Raw genomic sequence first — 22,206 nt, forward strand, 5'->3', positions numbered from 1 at the left:
TGGGTCAAAAGTGTCCTTGTATGAGCTCATGTTTTTAATATATATAACAGGACATAGCGACGTGTTCCCGAATATCAGCACGATTGCTAATGTGATAGCCTATTGCGCTGATTTCATACAAGTTCAACAAACAAGTAGTCAAAATGTTAGATGACGTTAATTTTTAGTACATTGTCTAGTTTGCATTATATTTTGCCAACGAAAATAGTTCCAAACACAGTGATGTTTCGTTTCGCGTTTTTAACGAATCGTTAAATCGGCTAGCGAGAGAGAGAGAGAGAGAGAGAGAGAGAGAGAGAGAGAGAGAGAGAGAGAGAGAGAGAGAGAGAGATGTCTATGTCACCTATCCCAATCCCAGACTCTCAAGTATGAGTAACATACAGTAATAGTAATGCCTTGAACTCAAGAACAGTGCGATTTTAACTCGACAAGACGGTGTTTCAGAGTGAGTGACGCTGCATAATCTCAGGACGGGTGTGGCGGGTGTTATCAGTCTTCCTGTCATCGATGATGTGCTGAGTGAGTCTGAGTCAGGGACAGGGAGGGTTACACGCCCACATGCCACAGTCATGTCAAAGCGAAGGCCCCTACGGGCCCCTGGATGTGGGAGAGAGGAGGCGATGAGGTTTGGCAGTGGGTGCAGACCGCTGCCACAGGCCTTCCTTCACAACGAGGATCCATGTTTCACTGCAATCTCAAGTTTACAGATCTGTCCTGACTTCCAGACAAAAGAAGAATTCAACAAAGATATTCAAGACATTACACACCTTATTGGGGGGAAAGATCAAGGAGATGTGCTTGAGAAAGAAATCTTGTCATGAGAACCAATATATTTTATGGTGCCTTATAAATTCCAAAGATGCTTCATAATGCGTAGCAATAACATAGAAAACACAAACATAACAAGCTTCTAAAAAAAAAAAGAAGCTTTTGTAAGGTCTGCCATCTTGTGTTCATTGCTACAAACAACATTTCAAGACTTTTGGGTGAAGACTTCATAATTAATATACTAGGTTTTGTTTAAAGTTTCAAGAAATTAGGGGTCTATATATATATATATATATATATGATTGCAATGATTTGTGCTTCTCAGCTTGCTAAGAGCAAGTTAGTTAATATTTGAAAAATTTTATATGCTTATATGAAAAACATGATGTAGGTGTTCTGCATCAGTTAATAAGTTGACCAAAAAGAATCAAACTAGTCAAGGAAAGTGAAATTGTTTTATTGAAGTCATGCACATCACACTTGTTAGTGCAAATACCCCTTATCTGTATTACTCTATGTTTTTACAAAATAGAATTCTGACAATGAACTATCTTTGATGTTCAAAACAAAGAAAGAAATTAGAAATTAAAAAACAATATTTACGAACAAAACTATATACAGGCAGTGTGCTGTACTGACTTGGTTGGTAGTTGGTGACCAGTTTAAATATATCTTTTCTCAAAGGCCCTGAAAAACACCAGGTTTAGCTTTGATTCGAAACTGACGACTCATCATCATCATATCTTTGAATTGACAGAAGAACAATACAAACTTTAAGCTTACAAAAACCAGCGTTTAGCCTAGGTTCAGTTACGACCTAATAAACAAGTTCCACATCTCAAATTTGCATTTGCAAGAAAACCCTCTTGTTCAGCACATTTCAAGAAGTATCAAACATGCATTCTGAATGTGAAACCAAAAATATTAAAACTGCATGTTCGAGCCCCCCCAAAAAAATCGCATGTTAAAAATGCATCTATAAAAGTACATTAAAATGAACTGGAACGGAGAACTCGTATCTCGATGTAAAACAAGGAAAAGGCCAATGCATCATATCCTGAAAACTGGCTCCAGCAGCAAATTAGATATGACCAATATCATTTATATCCAATTTTTTATTTTGTGACTATAACATATATTTACACACAAACATTCATACATACATATTTACAAACGGCCTATGAGCATTCGTCTATCTAACGTGAAGGACAATGTTCCAAACGGATACTAAAAATAAAGTCCATCATGCTGCTTTAAGAATGCATTATGAACCAATGCAAGAGATCTGTTTTTTAAAGCTATCCCTTCTGTGCTACAAGCTTTGCTTTTTTTTTGCATTCATGGTCAAATCCATGTTGAAGCGTTCAGTGGGTTTTTGTTGGAGTATGTCTTTCCAGTAAAACAACAAAGGATGCAAAAACAAAAGTCCTTGACACGCTGAACCAGATGAGTTAGGCTTTTTGCTCCAAGACTGTTTATTTACAGCACAGCAGACAAATGTGAACCACACACCAAACACATCATTGGTTAATTCATCTTCCTCCAGTCTCAAAGCGGCTTGCACATCCAAAATTAAACAACTCATTCTGTTCACCCCCAAAATAATTCACTCTCACCCATTTCTGTGCTTCATAGGAGTGGACTTGTGACGCTTCCACCCATTTATCATTCCCCCCCTCCATTCATTTTAAAGCCTTTGCATCCAATTTCATTCTGTAAGAAGAGACCTATTTTACAGGTAAGGCAGCAAAATCCCAGAGCCTTTTTCAGGAGGTACTGTAGGAGTTCAGTACAGAAAAGACGGGCAGGAGCCGTGAACTCAACTCTAAGTCCGAACAGCAGGACAGTGTGTTGGTAAAAAGCTACAACATTTGTTTTTTAACATTTTTTTGTTGTTTTTTTTAGGTCAATGCTCCATTCCAGTTGACATTGACCACAATCCTACATGTCAAGAATGTCAAGAACATCTAAATACTTGTAGTGTGTCTCTGACATGAACATTTGCTTATTATACATGATACAAGAGAAAACAGCCATAGAGAACAATGACATCACTGTGCTAGAAGCATGTCGGATTGAACACAATAACAGCACAGATGACTTGAAATTTAGACTTTTTTGTCCATTCAGGATCGAATCGATACGCTGCACGAGTGGAACAAGAGTGGCACTTCAATGTGAACTAGACCTAGTAGTATTTAAAATAGGCACTTCGCCCCTCTGTGCCCTAGAGTTCAGATTCTCATTTGGCTGTACATCTATTTTGGTTTACCACATCTAACATGGAAAACCACAAGAAACAAAAAGTGGCTGACAGAAAACGTGGTACCCATCCAAGAAAACCAACAAAAAAAGTACGTTAGACCTAGTTTAGGCCATTTTAATAATCAAAAATGCAGATAGATTATTTATTCTATAATATGCATTAGAACTTTATTCCCTCTTTCTTTCTATACTATATACATTTGCATTTTACACAGACATTGGGGCTGTAATTGTCAAAACGAGAGGTATTACGTTCAGATTTATGCCATGTGCCCGGACTAAAACTGACATTGGGATTGGACAGAGGGCCGTGCCGGGGACAAGAAGTGGCAGAGACGAGTGTTGTGATTGGTTGATGTTCTCAAGAGGAGCTCTTGGAAAAGTTGGGATAAAGCACCACTGCCGTCACTGCAACCACCGCGGCAATCACCGGTATCCAGGGCATCCATCCGCTCTGAAACCAGGAGGAGGAGAAACACAGCAGTGCGATTAATAAAGGTCATTAGACGCACCAGAGCAACCAGGACAGAAGCACTGGAGACTGGAGCTAAAGAGACAGAGAGACCTGGGTGATAGTAAGAGACAAAGAGTTCAAGAAACACAAATAAACGGAGAGAAAGAGGGAGAAGAAAGGAAAAGCAAATATTTGAGTGAAACTGGGAGAACCAGTTACCTCACAGGAGTTATAAAGCAGCAAATAAAAGCAAACACAACAGTCTTTCTTTAAACTTAAAGAAAGAAAAGTAGCGTTTTAAAGGAACAGTTCACTCAAAAATGACAATTTAGACATATCATTTACTCAATGTCGTTTCAAACCTGTGTGACTTTCTTCTGTGGAACACAAAATGAGTATTTTCATGCTGCTCTTTTCTGTCAATCTCTAAAAAGCAGGACTAAAAAAGAAAAACATTTGACTATGCATTAATAATAATGGTGTCTAAAATCCTTTGCTTTCAAATGTTAAACTATAGAGCTTTTATTTTGGCAGAAATAAACTGAAAATGAAAATGCAGCTATTTTTTCTCTCAGATTAAATGCTATTCAAATGGGTCATTCTTTAGGGCAGAAAATATGGAAATCCAGATAAATATGGTATAAAAAATTTGTTGATAAGGGGGAAAAAGCACCTTGAAAGAACTATACTGTGAAAATAATTTTTAGGGGCTCTCACCACATTTTCGGAAATACTATTGGCTGAAATACACCCTTTTTGGCGTGTCCTCGCCGTTCGAAATGGGAATGATTTTAGTTGTAGGAATGCCTTTTGAGGGGACTAAATTAGCTCCTACTTCAGAGTTGGGTCTTACCCAGCACAATAGGAACTACCAGTGATGCAAGTGTACGCTGACCAATCCTACCGACTTAAGTTTCTGTATGGTTGTCACAAAATTCTATGGTACGACTTGGAACACAATGCATCAGTCATATCTATGACACTTTTATGCTGCTGCTTTGTTATTGACAGCCACTGATCGCTTTATGCTTTCATTGTATGAAAATAAGCAGCATGAACTTTCTTCAAAACCTTTTCTGTAGGTTATTTGAATGATACTAAGTCATACAGGTTTGAAACAGCATGAGGGTGAATACATGACAATGGTAATTTTGGGTGAAATATGCCTTTAATTTCATGAAAGTAAAGAAGAAGAGCAAAAGATGGTGATGATATGATGACCAAAATGCCCCAAAACAACAAAAAAAGAGAAAGAATCCAAAATCCCCAAATGCAAAGATTTATATGACCATTATGGCGATCCAAGCAAGACAGACAGTTAATGTGATTGGTTAGTAGGTGATTCTGGGTGGACGAGGAATCAGTTAAGAGTTCCCCATGTTGCCAAGCACCAAAAAGGGATTTTGGGGCGAAGCGGGTGCAGAGATGACGAATGAGAGTTTGCCATGCACAGGTCGTATATATGTGATGATATATACAGAAGTGGATATACAGGAGACACACAAACACAGACTCAACAGGAGCGTGTGTACCTTTCTACCACAACTGGCTGAAGCACCAATACAGCAAAGCCAGGAATAGACCGATGAAAATGGCTTGGACAGGCTGCAATATGGATGGCTAGAGGAGGGAAGGGATATTACAAATAAAACAAAAAATCAATCTTCAAACTATTCAACGGAAATCAGGCTGGGGAGTCGAACTACTACGACAAACATACAAACAAAAAAGGGTCATAAAAGGGTGCAGTGGGAGGATCCATTGATAAATCAACACAAACAAAAAATATCAGACGCCCCACAACCACAGACACATCTAGAAGCATGGCATCAGGAACGAGGACAGTGTTCAAGGCATTAATAACACACAGGAAAGGAAAAAACTGGTTATTTGCATTCAACTAAATATATCTACAATCTGTTAAATTTGCAAATCAAAGACACGTGAAGTGATTGTGACTCCAATCAGCAGTGTGCAAGGGATTGTACTGGGGGAATTGTGGGATACACTAAGGTGATAATTAATTACAGTGTTGTGTAGCAAATTGTAATCCCCAAAAATGAACAAAAGGCCAAAAATCAGCAACTAAAAGTGTCAAAAAACAGCCTCCTCTTAGGTCATAATGATGAAAAAAGGAGAACCTGAAAGTGAAAATTCTGAAGTCTTTGAGGGGTTAATATTTTATAACAATATATAACAAACAAAATGGAGACAAACATTAATATCCATAAATGGAGTAATTCCAAGAGGGTCCTCGCACTAATGAAACCTATTGGGCGTTTCTGTTTGAATAACAAACCGTTTGAATGCACCTATGATGCCCACAAATGCTCTCTCTAACTTGTTGCACCTGAAAATGTTGGTGTTAGCAAAGAATATTTGCTAACAACTCACAAAATCGTGCCGTATGTGTGTTCTTCTGTGCTTTCCAGAGCCATGCAAAACAGCAAAGTAAGATCTATCACTGGTTGCTGACAACTGCATTAAATGGCGTAATGTAAACGACAGCTAATTAAATGAAGTATAGTATAGGCTGAAATGCAGCGTGTTCAAGGTTTATCCTGTTGCATTGCGAATGAAACGTGCTGCTTGCGAGACTCACAGAGCTGCCCTTCTCTTGCAGGAGTTTGAGGTTGACCTTGCACTGTTCCAGCTCATTGTTGATGGAGCATTTCTCCTGCTCCGTCTGTTCATACCGCTGCCGGAGATCTGACAGCAGATTCTGAGAGTCGTCGTACTGGAGAGAAAGAGAGAGAATAACATGCAATCATTAAAAAACAGTTCTCATCTCGACAAATACCCAATAGGATTTTCCCATAGGTTTTTGGATTATCACAAAAAACAAGCTGTGATCAACAACAGTTTATGATACTGACACTTTTTGTCCATAAAGATAATTTTCACAGATTAACCCTCTAGGCGCCACGGTCGAGTTTACTCGACAAGATGCGGCACTGAATAAAACGCCGATTTTGTCAAATTGGGTGTCAAATTTCGTTCGACCTCCCCTCCACTGGATGGCAGACATGTCATACTTCATCCCCGAATCAAAAAAACGTCATGCTTCTATACAAAATGTTCGAGTTAGAGCGCATTGAATCAGTGCGATCAAAAGCGGAGCTGTTGTGCGAGTGAGCCATTTTATCAGATCCTCTCCGCAATCGCGGCGACAGTATTGTGGTGGAGACTTTGTCTAATGCCACTGGGTACGTTAGACGAGGTCGAAGTATTCATAGGACAGTTAGGAGGCAACGTGGAGGCAGGGTGAGGAGTCGCAATGACAGTGACAGTAGTCCGAGCTGTGCACACTCGAGGCAGATCTGGCCGCGCAGCTTGTATCATCTCACTGATGAAAAGTGCCTTGCCGTGGCGAGTGAGCTTTTGAACTAAACAGGTCTTGTCTACTTGTGTTTGTATGTCATATGAATAATATATATGTGCCCCATACATGGAATCAGAGTGCCTACTGTATTTAGTAAATGGAAAATCTCTACAGCAAAAGGCCAACCACTACATGCATTCGGTTTGTTTCTACCATTTATTAGTAATGATTTACACAGTTTGTTTACTACTTACTATATACCTGAGCATTCAGTATTGTGCAATATAGCATACAGAAGGTGATGGACATTTTGGGGGGAAAGAAGTGCTGCATTTTATTATTTAAACATGTGACTTTTCATGAAAATTCTATAATCCAAGATTGCCGCCACCATATGACGTCATAATATGCAAATTAGATGGGAAAATGTAATCCCTACATAAACTTTGGGTCATCCTTAATATTTCTCTAATTTACAGAAAGTCTCTATCTTTTATCACTTTAAAGATATAGCCTTTTGAAATTAAGATGTCAAAACGGAACGTTTTAGGAAAAAACCTCTGGCGCCTAAAGGGTTAACAACTTTTGAAGCCTAAATACAGCCACCAGAAGTAAAAAGCTAAAGGTAAGCTATAAACGAACTACATCACGGTCGAACGAATTCAACGTCACCATCACTAAGCTTTCGATAACTCTTTCAGTTTATATCTAAAAAAAAACTTTTTCCCAGAAAGTTTGAGTTAGAATAGTATATAAGAGCATAATTATAAGCATAACGAGGCTGTAAATGCGGACTGAGCTAATCTGTTCGTCGTGATGACGTTCAATTTGCCCGACGGCCTCCCATGTAATCACTTGGTAGTAAGACACGTAACAGCTTCAAAAATATCACGAGTGGGGTAATACTGATGTATTATGCCATAGAATAAAACGTGAAAGTGTCTTGAGCTTGTGTTCACCTTACTTTATTTGTGCCATTTAAAGTCGTCATGAAATCAAAATGTACCCTATTTACTTTGTTAGCTATAAAATGTCATGTTTATTTGTACTTTATTGTAAAGTGACCTTGAGTATTCTGAAAGGCGCTATATAAAATAAACGTATTATTTGTCTTGTCCTATAATGTTAAACATTACTAGTCTTGTGGTGAACAATTAATCAATTAAAGTTAATACACAAAAAAAATGGTTTGTCGTGGTGATCTTTAATCAACTTTTTAACATTTACTTCCGCTAAGGATGGCGTTCCTTCTCTGATGACGTCAGTTTGACGGCTTGGGTTGAATATCCTTAACCTCCAACCGTCAGTTTTCTATAAGCGAGGGATGGGATGGAGAAGAGGAGCGCTAAAGTAAAACCCTGCCCTCTTTTCAATATCCCATTGCAATATGTCATAACACTGGAGAAAAGTCGGTTTAGACTTCCGGTTCACAGGGAGTAAAATGCTAAAATGCTAACTCGTTTTGGCCTACAAAGTAATGTCATACCAGCTATTGGTGCGTTCAAGTCCTTGTGGGAAGTTCGTATTTACGAGGTGGGAAGTCGTGTTTACGACGGCAGGTGTGTTCAAATCACTCTCGTCGGATTAACTGGCGGTGTACTTTTAATTAATTAATTACACAAAATACAGCAAGGTTCTTAAACTCTAGTTCTAGAAAACGAAGAACAAAGAAATGTGCATTTTTTATTTGAAGCCACTGTAAACTTTGTTATATTATAATGCCATCATATTCTGTGCAGGTAGTTAACTTGCTTCGCTGTAAATAGAAAAGCCTGGCAATATCACTGCTAAATACCTTTAAGTATTGTGATATTCCACCATGTTTCTCACTGACACGCCCACAACTCGTAAAGATCGGGGCTTAAAGAAAATCCAGAGCTTCCCACTCGTATTTAGGACATTGTGGAGGCGTTCATGCGAGTTCAATTTGTAAATACGATCTATACGAGATGACTTGAACGCACCATTATACTGTGCAAAACTTTGGGAAGTTGATTGTACCTCCTTCTGCAGGTCTCTGGTGCGGCTCTCCGCTTGGGACAGTTGGACCTTCAGTTTGCTAGCGTCCTGTTGGTGCTGGTCTTGTATTGAGCCCAGTTTATTCGCCAGGTCACCCTGGGATTTCTCCAGATCGTTTAGGCTGCTGCACAACGTCTCACTCCGCTCTCGTGAACTGCGATACAAAGAAAGGAAAATAAATACTCTTCTGTTTACATTCTGTAGAGCTTTCAGAAAATGAACTAATCAATGGAATAAATGCATGTCATGGAAGAGAATGTTGTAGAGTGGATGTGAAGCTTTAGGGCAGATGAGCTCATAGCGGTGATAAGATGATAACGTAAGCACACTGAATAGGGGCGCTTAAGTACAGGACAAAGGTGCTTCAACATTACAATGGGAACCTGTCATGATGCAGTTGTTGTGTAATATGGTGAGTGATTCAAACATTCTCTGTTTATGTGAGAAGGTGTGGACTGTGTACAAAAACATTTTAAATCCTGGTGACTCACTTTTGTTGTGTGAAATGATCTAGACACTGTCATAGTGGCCCTGTTGTGAATGGGCTTTTTGTGTGCATGTGACCCACCTGTCAAGCTCTTCCTCTAGTCTGAGGAGTTTCTGCATTAGCGTTGTCTTCTCAGCCCGAAGACTGTCACATTCATTCTGCAGACCAGAGCACTCGGCCTGAAGCTTCGTTAATTCACCTGACAGACAGAAAATAATTTAACACCTCCATTCACATCCCAAACCTCCTGTTAAGCATTTACTAGTAATACATAAACTATATATATATACTTATATTAGTGCTGGGCAACAATTAATCACATCCAAAATAAAAGTTTGTGTTTACATAATATATTTGTATGTACAGTGTATAATTATTTTGTATATATAAATCACACGCATGTATATGTTTAAGAAAAATGTGTTATATATAATATATATATATATATATAATATAAATTATGTATACATTTACATACAGTATATACATGCAAATATGTTTCTTAAATATTTACATGCATATGTGTGTATTTATATTTAAAAAATAAATCATACATCGAACACAAACAAACATTTATTTTGGGTCCGATTATTCGTTGCCCAGCACTAATATATATATATATATATATATATATATATATATATATAAGCAATTATAATAATTGAGAGAGAGAGATTAGTCACACCATTTCACACAATCTAATCTAAATATAAATCATTAAAAAATTTAATTAAAAAATATATATATTTTGTGCATCAAAAAACTGGTTTTACTGTATATATGATTTTTTTTTTAAAGAAAATCTGTAAAATTAAACTTGAATAATTAGAGAAAACCAAAATTTGAGCCACTTTAAATTGTTTGCATTAGGTATTCTGCACATCAATTAAAACCATAATCCAATTTAAGTGAAGACAAACTTAAAATATATTTCAAACACAGGCTAATTTTATACTTGCATATTCTGGCTTTCAGCCCAGTGTGTCTGTTTCCATACTTTTTGGTTTCAGCATTGAATTTTTATTTTGGTAAATCACTACTATTAAATTTATCCTGTCATATTTTATTTTAATGGATGAGAATTTGTGCAGCCTAACATGGATTCAAAAGATCTCAGAAGCAGTGTCAAATGTCACACTTTCATATACATTTTTCCGTGAAAAACAGAACAAGGAACCAATCAATAATAAATAAACCCAGCAGGATGGTCGATAATAAAACTGTTTCCATGACTCCAGTAAGGCGGCTAAATAAAAAACACATGCGTGCGTTCTCAATCTGTGAAGAAATCTTGTGTAATGAAATTAATCTTCCGGAACTTAATGAATAGAATAAAATAAAAGTAGGCAGCACAGCAAATAAACATTATGGTATAGTGTAGGGCTGGGCGATATGTAAAAAATATTTTATCGATAATCGCCTTAAAAAATATCGCGATATCCGATTATATCGTCTACCCAAGCCCCGCCCCCTATGCGCCCCGCTGGAGACAACACATACGGAATACACGTTAACACAAGTCATGTTGAGTTTGGCTGCACTTTATCTAATGATAGCCTGCGATTTAGTTGGTTTAATTTAATGATTGAAACGTTAAAGGTTTTACTTTGGTTAGTTTGAGCTTAAACGAGCATAAAACATTAGCTTTGCTTGTTATGTTAGTGTTGCTAATAATTTCCTCACTGTTCTTATTGCATCTGTGTTTGAAACGAATTTCGTTTCGTGAGGAGAAATGTTAAATAGGCCTACAACTGAACAGAACAGAACACAATTTGGTGATTGTAAGAATGGTGAATGATGATGTTATAGCTAGGTGTCTTGTCTTGTCTATTTGTTTTTCATAAGGTCCGATTTTCTCCTTTTTTTTGGCGGTATCGCCTGATTTAATAATACGTTTAATTTCCTGTGTAGCGCTGTTTTTAAACTTGTATTTTCAAACTATAATATATTTGTTATTTGTCTAAAATTAGGAATTAAAAACGAATTGTCGTTCTGAATGAGTAAAGTTTTGTTTTTTCCTCCTTTTTGGTTTTAGTTCCAAGTTCAACTTAAGCCGTTTAAGAAATAAAAATGACTGCTTTATTTATTTAGAAACAGAAGTCATTAAAAATTATATTTGGGGATTTTTTTTTTTTTTTTATTTATTTATTCATTTATTTAATCTAAAGCAAAGTAGGCCTATAACGCTCCCAATATAGCCTATGGAGCTGCCAACATTGCTCCGAACGCGTGCATGAGATAGCCTATTCAAACGCAATTTCTTCATCCGTTTGCAATATAACGACATTTTTATTTTAATTTTAATTACAATGGTCACGTTTGTGCTTTTTGATTAGGCCTATTTATTATGTGCAACATTTAAATTAATATTCAGAAACGGGTAAAGTTAGCCTACTTCTACCATTTGTTTTTTATCACTTTTATCAGCCTGCAAACCAAAATAAAATAGGCCTAGGCTACTTGATTATATGAAGAAAAATGTTTAACAAAATTACGAAAGTAAGGACAAATGATGTTTGACAGGGAACGCATCTCAAGGTCGCACAGACTCATGTTGCAGTTGGAGCAGTCAGCGCCGAACAACAGGCAAATAAAATATTAAGCTAATTAAAGTTACATAAGTTCAGTGAGTGATTTTCTTTTTCTTTTGTTCTTTGATCAACATTAATGGTGGCAGCGAGTAGGCTGTCAGTGGACTGATTCAGTAGACACTACTGTTTTACTTTCTCAACCGTTAAGACAAAACCGGCTGTGTTTACGGGGATATTTGAACTTGAAAAGAGGTGTGCCTACTGAAGTCTTTCCACGGTTGAAACAATAATTCTTCTGATGTTTATTCATGTTTATTTGATGCTATAAATTAACTAGAAGTATAATTGTGAGATATAATTCTGTGTATTTGTCCGTGCACTAGGCTATGTGAGAGGCGGCTCTTTGCGCTGTTTGCGTGAGTGCGCAGCTCAGAAAACAGCGTGCATGCAGACGTGTTCTCTTTCGTCTTGCGCTTTAAGAATGCTATCAAGAATCGATTTTCTATTCTTAATCCTACTAACTAGCCTATAAAAAATATTTCATTCATGTTATTGCATGATGATGTGAATAAATATGTTTAACTATAGGGCTATGTGAAATATAAGCCTATGTCATTTTTTGATATTGACGATTATCGTCTGGAAACAGACTGTTAAATCGACATCGCGATACTTGCGAGACATCGTCGATATACGATAATATCGTCATATCGCCCAGCCCTAGTATAGTGTAACCAAAAAACATATGTCTAGCATTAAAAAGCTAGGGGTCGATAAGATTTCTGAAACAGCAATATTGTGAAATATTACAATCTCTATTTGAATATATTTTAAAATGTAATTTATTCCTTTGATGACAAAGCTGAACTTTTAGCATCATTACTCCAGTCTTTAGGGTCAAATGATCCTTCAGAAATCATTTTTATAGGCTGATTTGGTGCTTAATATTTTGTGGAAACCGTGATAAAAAATGTTGATGTCCTAAAACAGACATTTCTTGCTGGAACAGCAGGAAAATAGGAATCTATATGTATATAGATTGAATGTATTTATAATGTATATAAACTCAAACTATACAAATGAGAGGAAACAAATGTTTCCAAACATGAATCAAAGGCGCTAAAGAAGAGAGAGAGATCAAAGACACCCAGATCAGTGATGATCTCAGCCATTGTTCCTCTGAAGTCAGCTTGATTTATGGCATCCAGAGAGACATTGAAAGCCAAACAGCACATCAGGGCCACAGCAGGTTCACCAAAGGAGCTGTAATGACGACAGAAATGAATGGTGGTGGTGTGTCATTACCTTGGAGCTGGCTGGCTCTCTCCTGGTGCTGACTCTGGAGCTGGAAGCTGGCCTGCAGATTGCTGATCTCCACTTCATACTTTGCTGCCGTCTGTCTCCATTTGTCCAGTTCTGCGGTGACGATGCTCAGGTCTCCCTGCAGGGCGGCGATCTCCCGTTCCCGCTCGGCAGTGGCGGCCTCCATGGCATGCCGGAGGACTAGGATCTCCTCCTGGGCGCTGTAGAGCTCGTCTCGGGTGGTGGAAATAGTGTTTTCCCTCTGCTCACGCAAAGCCTCCATGTCCGACTGGAGCTTCGCTAGTTGAGCTGAAGAGAAAGATGAGTTACGGTCATTTTTTACCATGATTGAAGGGTGGTGTTCGGTCAAACTAGTAGTGATGCGCCAGAATTTAAGCACTGAAAAATTATTTTTGGTTCTGTCTGAAACCGTTTTGGAGGGGGGAGATCATTTTTAATGACTTAGATCTGTTCAGTTTACCTAAAACTTTCATTTATAATGCATCTCCCAACCAATAATCGCAATAAGAATTGTGCTTGGTTACTTTGTGATATTTCAAACGTTATTTTGGCACTCTTTAATGTGGCATGTCGGATCGCTGTAGCGCCAATCATCACGTGAACCATTCATCTCCTCTTTACTACTAGTTATAGCACGAAATAAAAATGAACATCAGAAGGTGTGTTAAAAAAAGATACAGTACAACTTACTGATATGTATCATGTCTCATGTAATCCGTGTTTTTTTTAACCGTGGAAAGGCGTCAATAGAACTTGTAAAGTTATCTTTACCTCAGAAAAGCCATTCAATAAAGTGTATGCAAAAACATTATATTTTTACTTAACATGTCGTCTTAATTATTTAATGTCTGAATAATAAAAATGTCATCAAAACAAGTTATTACAGCCTCATTTAAAGGTTTATATTTCAACAGTGATTCGGAGTAGAAACAATTGTAATTAAAAAGTTAAAATAAAAACTTAATGCCTTGTGTGGAATCTAAATGTTTATATACAGCTCAGTTTTAATTCGAGGGTTGATTATTAAATAAATGTTATTTATTTATTTTTTAAAACTTTTCTGTTTTTGTAATTTCAGTAGAAAAATCATTTTAGTGCACCGCTTAAAACTAGAGGTCAACCCATACTGATGATTAGATTCAGATTAGATCCATTTTATGAAGCGATGAAGTCAAAACACTGCAGAAATGTGTGTAAGTGTTTGAAGGACTCACTCTGTAAGAAGCGGATCTGTTTAGCAGATTCTTCAGTCTGCTGTCTGTTGGTTGTCCTCTCCTCCTCAAGCAGGGCTAATGGGAAAAAGACGTTCAGTGATTCACGCTAAACCCAGAGCAATCATGACTCTCGATTATTGATGCTGAATCACTATTAAATGAGCACTCGACACCCTGACGTACCCTGAAGCTCAAGGCATTTCTGTTTGCCGGTGTTGGCGAGCTCCTGGGCCTCCTGCAGCTCTCGGTGGAGGTGTGGAATAACCTGCTCAGTGTCTCCAGCTTCCAGGTTCCTGTCCATTTCTACAAACATACACAGAGCAGATGGAAGAGTGAGGGAGCATGAAGAAATAACATGGCTGACACGAGGTAAAAAGACAATAAGAGAGATAAACTGACCTAAGAGTGAAACATTGAACCCCAAGTACTCCATTTATAACTCATCCTGCATCTCAAATCATGCAGCTTGTTGCGAAATACTTCTCTCTCTAAGTGATTCTAGCCCTCAGAGACTCCAAGTATTTATTCTGATGATGTATGAAGCTTTTCACAAATAAACATGTCTTTATGAACCCATTAGTAGTAAAAAAATAAAAAAATAAAAACATTTATTTAGGCAAAACTTGCATTGGGGTATAATTTATAAAGCGTTGCAAAATTGTAAAGCTGGGCATTTAGGGTTGCAAAATTTGAAACTATGAAACTTTGAACTCTTGTGAAAGTGAGAGAAAAAAATTCAACACACAAATGTATTAAAAAAATACTATATTTACTATATTTTAACCAGTAAGGATACAGTCATGAATTTCACTGAGCATTTAAATACTATAATAAAAATTATATCAAATCATATTTTAAATATAATGCAGCAATTTTAATACCACTTAATTTATAAATATATATAATATAATATAAATATATATAATAAATATACATTGTCAAATCAATGAGACAATGACGAAATATCTAGGAGAACACCTGCAAATAATTGGAATAGTTTTTGTACCATTCATTCAGACGGCATTTTCTGAAGCAGCTGTGAAACTGTGTATTCTGAAAAGTGCTATACATATAAACTTAAATTGATTAGGTATGTTTGAATATGAAAAGTATGGCGTAAGTCTGGTCTCTGAGAGCTAGGGGTCTTTTCCACAGAAAAGCAAATGTAAAAAAAAAAAAAAAGTTTCTAATAAACTGATCTTTTCAGTCTCAAACTGCAAACATTTCCGTGCTAAAACACTTCTCTCATCGGCTTTCCTAAAAGCCCAAAGCCGTGAGCGTGAGACGAAACAATCACGACGCTTCAAAACTCTGTCCAAACATTAGGAGCCACAAATGATTCTGTTCGACCCCATGAGCAAAAACATCAAGCACTAAAACTTGTTTACTGCAAACCAGAATCAAGATGCTTGTTCAGAATCAATTCATTACGTGAAGCACAAAGCATTTCTGTGTGCTCAGTCCATCAGTGAATGACTTGAGTGCAAATGCACAGACGAGCTTACATCAAACAGGACAACAGAACATCTAAAAAGCATCGGACTATAGACAACTTAAAGCCTGATTACGTAACAGAGCCCTAATGGAGGATCTACAAATGAGCCACTGAGATGACCTGGACCAGGCCAAGCAAAACAGACATTAGACACTTTCCTGAGTTCTCTCATAAGACTTCATGCCGAGCAAACGTACATTTGCCCCTGCAGTCTCTCTGAGGAGCATCCAGTTGGTCTCTCATGTGGTCTTGTAACAACAGGCTTTTGGGAAACCTCCTCTGACCATAAACTGATGAACGTCCCCCCTCTCACAACACACTACAGATGTCGGTGAAGTCATGTGCTAATTTAAGGGCTGGTAATCCGTCATGATGTCAGACGGAGGGTGTTTACTGCGAGCGAGGGAGTTGCTTTCAGGCAAAATGATGTAACGAACTTGTCGTTTCTGAAGTTTTGCCATTCATTTAATGAGAGGGGGCCTAAAGTGGTGTGTAATCTCATTCTGCTCCTCCTCCGGTGATTTCATCAAGAGCTTCTTAAAAGAATTTCATGGCTGAGATTGAGTATCACAACCATATAAGGTTACATATGTTCAGATAACTCTTCATTAAGGCAATTGAATAACTCGTGCCAGACGCCCCAGTGTAGATGCAATCTTGGAGGAAATGAGAGCATTTCATAGCTATTCAACAGCGCCCCCTAGAGCTAAAAGCTTGTTGGACAAATCAAATCAGAAAGCAAAATCAAATGCAAATGTCTTATCCAAAACAAATACAGCAGAATTCTGACTGATAATAAACTGAACAATTATTAGGTTGGCTTAAGATGCCGATTAAAGATATTTGCCTCAGACACATGGCATCTGTGTAGTGGTACTCAATCAGGAGGCCATGGTTCACTAGTGGTATTCACACAAAAGTATTTAATTTATGACAAAACGTAAGCAAACAGCTAAAAATCAAGATGAAAACCAACATATTTCTTAATCCATTCCCTCGTTTTTATTTAAGAACCAGGATTCTTGCTGTCTTATAATTTTTTTTTAATATATCCAAGATTTCCAAGAAATTAAGCCCTTTTTAAAAAAGTCAGAGAAATGAATAAAATCTGTAAATTTCTATAACGAATAACTGTTTTAAAAAAATGGTGTAAAGATTTGAAATATTTTATTGAGTAGAATGGAGTCAAAACGGTGGAGAACTACTGATTTAATGGGAGGTAAATACAGTTAACATTCAATTGGTTCTATTATTACAAAATTAATACACTTTTTTGCATATTAGCACATTAACATATGACAGGCCACATTTACATAGTGCATATTGAGTTTTCTGCAACTTGACCTAATGTACAGGTCAGAGGTCTACTAATTTATTTTCTTCATTTATTTATTTTTGAACAGGGACAATGTAAAATATACATTAACCTTAAAAAGGAGAGATGCATAATACCAGGTTGTAGCACTCGTGCTAATTTCCACCTGTAGTCCTGAAGTGTTTTGTTTTTTTGCACCAAACAGCTAGCATGACTTTCCTACAACAGTTACATCATTAGTCCTACTGGTGTTTAGGAATAAAAGAATCTATCAAGATGTTTCTTTAATATCTTCAGCGGGAAACAACTGATCCTCCTCAGAGGTGGCAGCACACGTCACTCTCGTCTTGGCCGCCTCGGAGTCTGCCTGGCACGCACTACGGTTCATCAAGACTGCCCACAAACAATGAAGTGCTGAAACAGGCACTTCCTCCCTGATCCATTTAACAAGAGCCAGTGCTCCTTATCTGACGACCCGTTAAAGGACATGAGCTCACTGCGATCACCAGAGCCCACTTAGACTGAATTAAACCAAATGCGATGCAAGTCTGAACAACATTTTTGTTCAATGACAACTTGCCTAATTGGTAAACTAAAATAAAATTGGTAAATTTAATTGGTTTGATAATATGAGTTGTGAACAGATTAATTAGAAAAACAAATAAGGGAAAATGTTAAAATAATGGTGTCATTCTGAATGGATCAAACCAACAGTACCTAAAATGATCTACTGTGTCATATCTCTTATTTAGGTATCAGTAGGGTAGATTGACCCAGTTCACCAGCTAACCCAGCCAGGTCATGCAACACTAGAGACACAGAGACAATAAGTCTACAAACAGAAATGGAAACAGGGGCTTCTTATGTGCCCCAGCAGGAGCTTAACAACTTTAAAAACATCTTTACAGGTGTCATATTCTACTTTGGTAACATTTTAAAGTCCATCTAGTGTTATTCAGGGTGTGTTTTGCACCAAAAACGCCCATGGTTAAATATAATTTTTCAAGCAATCTGACACTTAAAATTAAACCAGCTGTTTGTACTACTGTAGTTTTAAAACTTCTATACTGTACATAAACAACCAGTTTGTGGTTCATTAGAGCAGGTTAAGTTGTTGAATACTCAACAGACAATGAATTTGTAAAGGTGGGCGGTCAAATGTTAATATGAATATGACATTATAGCATCTGAATGTACTGTTTTTGCAGTTTAGTTTCGATAAAAGGTCTTTTTGGACTGCGAATGGAATTATGCATTATGAATATTACGCAGTATGCCTATATAGCACATTTGCAGATGGATCTTCATGGAAATGGATGTGTGGGAGTCACATGTTTGCATGCACTGCCGTCTGGTGTGACTCAGCAGGGTGAGAGTAGACATCTTCAACCTGTGTGGGCGAGTCACAATTGACCGTTCACAAAGACCCTTTAGTTACTGTTGCCATGTCAAACGAGCTACGCCGCTCTCACGCCACACCATGTTCTCACGCAGTGGAAAATACATCGTGGAGCAAAGACACTGACAACACACTGACAGACAGGACAGACCAGGTTACTTTTGATATAAAACAAAGTCTCACCTTTCAAATTTGGTCCTTTTTTAAAGAAATTTAAACAATAAATACCGTTTTGTGGCTCTTTAATGTGTCTGACAGATCGCTGTAGCGCCTCTTAAAGCTGCTCGTGAACCGATCATCTCTTCCATCTAGTTCATTTACAGCATCAAATAAACATGAATGAACATAAGAAGAAATGTTGTTTTAACCACGGAAAGACGTCAGTACACACCGTTTCTCAAGTTCAAATCCTCCAACGTTAATCTACTAACTCTCCTGACCGCTTTCTTGGACAAAAATGGCGGATTATGATTGGTCAGTTCGCCTGTCAATCAAACTGCCTGCAAGGGTCAATTGAGCTGATGACATCTGAGATGAACTGCATAAGAAGGGGGCAAATACCCTCACCCTGACAACTACAAAGCAAACTACTAGTGCCACTTCAGCTACTGTCGTGTACATTTCATCACCATACATTAATTTGTTTGTTAAATATTCTCTCGATTAAACCTGAGTATTTTTTAGGATGTTGCATTCACCCTCATCAGTCTTTTTTTAGTCCATGCTTTCTTCAAATCCTTGGTACGAGCAACAGTCTCAGTAAGAACCGCAAAAATACAATTTTCTTATTTTCTAAATGTGCAAGTTTCAAACTTTATGAGTAATTTAAAGGGATACTCCACCCCAAAATGAAAATTGTCATCATTTACTCATCCTCATGCAGTTTTAAACCTGTATGACTTTCTTTGTTCGGCGTAACACAAAATAAGAGTTTTTTTTCCTCCATTGTATAAAAAAAAAAATTTCGAACAACATGAAAGAATTAACATTTTTGGGTGGAGTATCCCTTTAAATTACTTTAAAATGTGAAAATGTAACACTAAACACTCTGTGAAGTCTAAAAAGAGACACAGTATCAGTTCAAACCAACCCTGATACTATCAGCATTCATTTTCTCCTAACTGACAGACGTCTGAACAGCAGCTGTACGTGACATTGTGAAAGCACTCAGTGTCTAATTGGGCTGTAATTGGTTTGCATTCCACACTGTCGTCCACTGGAACACAAAGTGGGACGAGGGGAAGATCTGAGGGAGGGATATAAACCAGGATGACGCAGAGACACCTGTTCAGCGCCACAGAAAGAAGACGACTCAAGCCCACCACTAACACCTTGTGGGTCCCACCGCTGTCGCCTCCAGCAGATGTAGACCATATATAGTCACATTGGGGAATAACACACCCTGTTAATCTGCACAGTTGTGCCGCATGCCAGTCCACTGACCTCTAATGAGTGCAGATAAAGAGGGTGACTAACACTCCAGTTCAGCCAAATCACACAAACACACCCACCATCAGCCCTGGCATTTCAGACCGGGAAGCTCAACTCAAAAAGAATGGAGGGATTACCTTTCAAAAGAGAAACCCTGTTCTGGGGATCGTTCAGTTCTTGTTCATCCATCTGTCCGTCTGGAATGAGGGAACGAGCGAAAGGGAGAAGCATGAATAAAAACATTAAAGAATGAAAGAAAGAAAAAGAAAGAGAGAGAGAGAGAGAGAGAGAAAGAGAAAGAGAAAGAGAGAGAGAGAGAGAGAGAGAGAGAGAGAGAGAGAGAGAGAGAGAAAGAATGAGAGAAAGCATGAATAAAAACATTAAAGAATGAAAGAAAGAAAAAGAAAGAGAGAGAGAGAGAGAAAGAGAAAGAGAGAGAGAGAGAGAGAGAGAGAAAGAATGAGAGAAAGCATGAATAAAAACATTAAAGAATGAAAGAATAAATAAATAGAATAAAAGAGAATAATTTAAAGGAAAAATTTAAAAGAACAAATATAAAAAAAGAACAAAATATTGTTTGAAAAAATAATTATAATACATATAAAAATTAAATAGCGCTTTTTAAAAAAATTAAAAAAGTGGGATGTATAAATAAAAAGCTGTGGAAACCAAAACAGCAATTCATACATTAAAAGTATCGTCCGTCCATGCTTTACATACCTGATGTGTCGTCACTGCTTTTCTCCTTGCTGGGGCTCAGAGTATCTGACATATCGCACTCTTTAGCGTCTATTTGGTTTTCTATGGAGGCAGAGCGGAAGAGACCACTTAGAGGAGAGGGGGGACGCAACTCAAAACAACACCAAAACAACACAAATGACAGCGATCGCAACCTTACTAGGCTCTCTGCTTCAATTTCTTAGTCTGAACAGGAGTGTGTTTGTAGGTTGTTAATATATAAGACTCGATTTCTCTGGATCGACAATAGCAGGCAGTGAATGAGCCCCCTGTAGATCATCCTCTCTGGCTGGTGGTAGTTAATGCCCACACATGGTCATTTGAGTGACCTGGGCTTCAAAACGGACATAGTCACATGCTAAACTAGTTGCTGTGATGCAGTAGTATCCATGTGGACTAAAATGAGTTATTAATGGGGTTTGAACAGGGTGAGGTGACGGCAGTCTTAAAAAAAGCTTCTGGGAACATGTTCATACCACGAATAATGCATCATCTGATATTATTGAATTGCACTTCAAATTTTCAGTACTTTTTTTAATGGAACTTAGAAAGTAAATGCTGTCTAGAGACTTTCATTAGTCTCAGACATCAGGTCAAACATTACGCAAACATTTAATCAATATATAACCTCAAAAATTCCTGCGGTTACATCACATGATAGATCTTTTGAACTCAATATAGCGAATGGTGACTCAATGGGACTGACGGGAGGAAAACCAAATGATATCGTCATAGGTAATAGATGACCAGTGAATTATGGTCTAATCCGTGTGGCCGTAATCTTAGTCTCTAATCCGAAGGGATTCAGGGGTCAAGGCAGCTGGGAATGGCTGGATTCTGGGTCAAGGTCTAAATGCCTCATCATCTGCATCTCTCATCACAAGGAGGCAGCTTTAATGAGGTCATATCCTGGACCAGAGCGAAACTACTCATTTTCTTCTGCATTGATTAAGGGGGTAATAGGCGGAATGGATTTAAACATTTTTAATAGTAAACCAAAAAAAGTTATAAAAAAAAGTTATTTATCCATTAATATTATTAGCCAGAATGAATGTAAACATTAAACGAAAAACTTTTAAACAATTTTTATAAAATATTAGGTCAAACTGGTTTTAACATTTTAAACTGTAAAAGAAAAAGTTACACTTTTTTTTTAACCTATTATTATTATTATTATTACTACATTACGTTCATTATTAGGCAGAAAGGATTTAAACATTTTAAATTGCAAATGAAAAAGTTACAACAAATAGTTGTTTTCTTACCTATTATAATTATTATTATTACATTATCCTGCGGAATGTATTTAAACATTTTAAAATGAAAAAGTTGCAACAGATAGTTTTCCAACTATTATTATTATTAACAACAATAATAATATCAATAATAGTAATAGTTGATAACTATAGCTAAATCATAACTGATGATGGTGATGATGATGCAGT

General features: G+C 37.3%; 1 protein-coding gene across 6 annotated transcripts in view; it reads right to left on the minus strand.

Annotated features, from left to right (window-relative positions):
- Positions 1-3,124: 3,124 nt before the first annotated feature.
- Positions 3,125-22,206, minus strand: part of slmapa (sarcolemma associated protein a) — a 69,915-nt gene continuing 50,833 nt past the window's right edge. For 4 of the 6 annotated variants that reach the window (XM_056236318.1, XM_056236313.1, XM_056236315.1 and 1 more), the window contains 9 exons: positions 20,744-20,824; positions 20,161-20,220; positions 14,567-14,686; positions 14,384-14,458; positions 13,152-13,457; positions 9,397-9,514; positions 8,811-8,982; positions 6,090-6,224; positions 3,125-3,487 (listed from right to left, as the gene is read on the minus strand). In XM_056236318.1, the coding sequence (XP_056092293.1) occupies positions 3,395-3,487; positions 6,090-6,224; positions 8,811-8,982; positions 9,397-9,514; positions 13,152-13,457; positions 14,384-14,458; positions 14,567-14,686; positions 20,161-20,220; positions 20,744-20,824 (1,160 nt within the window). In that variant the 3' untranslated portion in view covers positions 3,125-3,394. Of the gene's footprint in view, positions 3,488-5,019; positions 5,108-6,089; positions 6,225-8,810; positions 8,983-9,396; positions 9,515-13,151; positions 13,458-14,383; positions 14,459-14,566; positions 14,687-20,160; positions 20,221-20,743; positions 20,825-22,206 lie in introns of all 6 variants that reach the window. The other 2 variants (XM_056236316.1, XM_056236314.1) reach the window with 1 other exon arrangement.

This window comes from Rhinichthys klamathensis, unplaced genomic scaffold (genome assembly GCF_029890125.1).
Source record: "Rhinichthys klamathensis goyatoka isolate OS25496 unplaced genomic scaffold, OSU_Roscu_1.1 h1tg000444l_1, whole genome shotgun sequence".
NCBI classification, from domain to species: domain Eukaryota; kingdom Metazoa; phylum Chordata; class Actinopteri; order Cypriniformes; family Leuciscidae; genus Rhinichthys; species Rhinichthys klamathensis.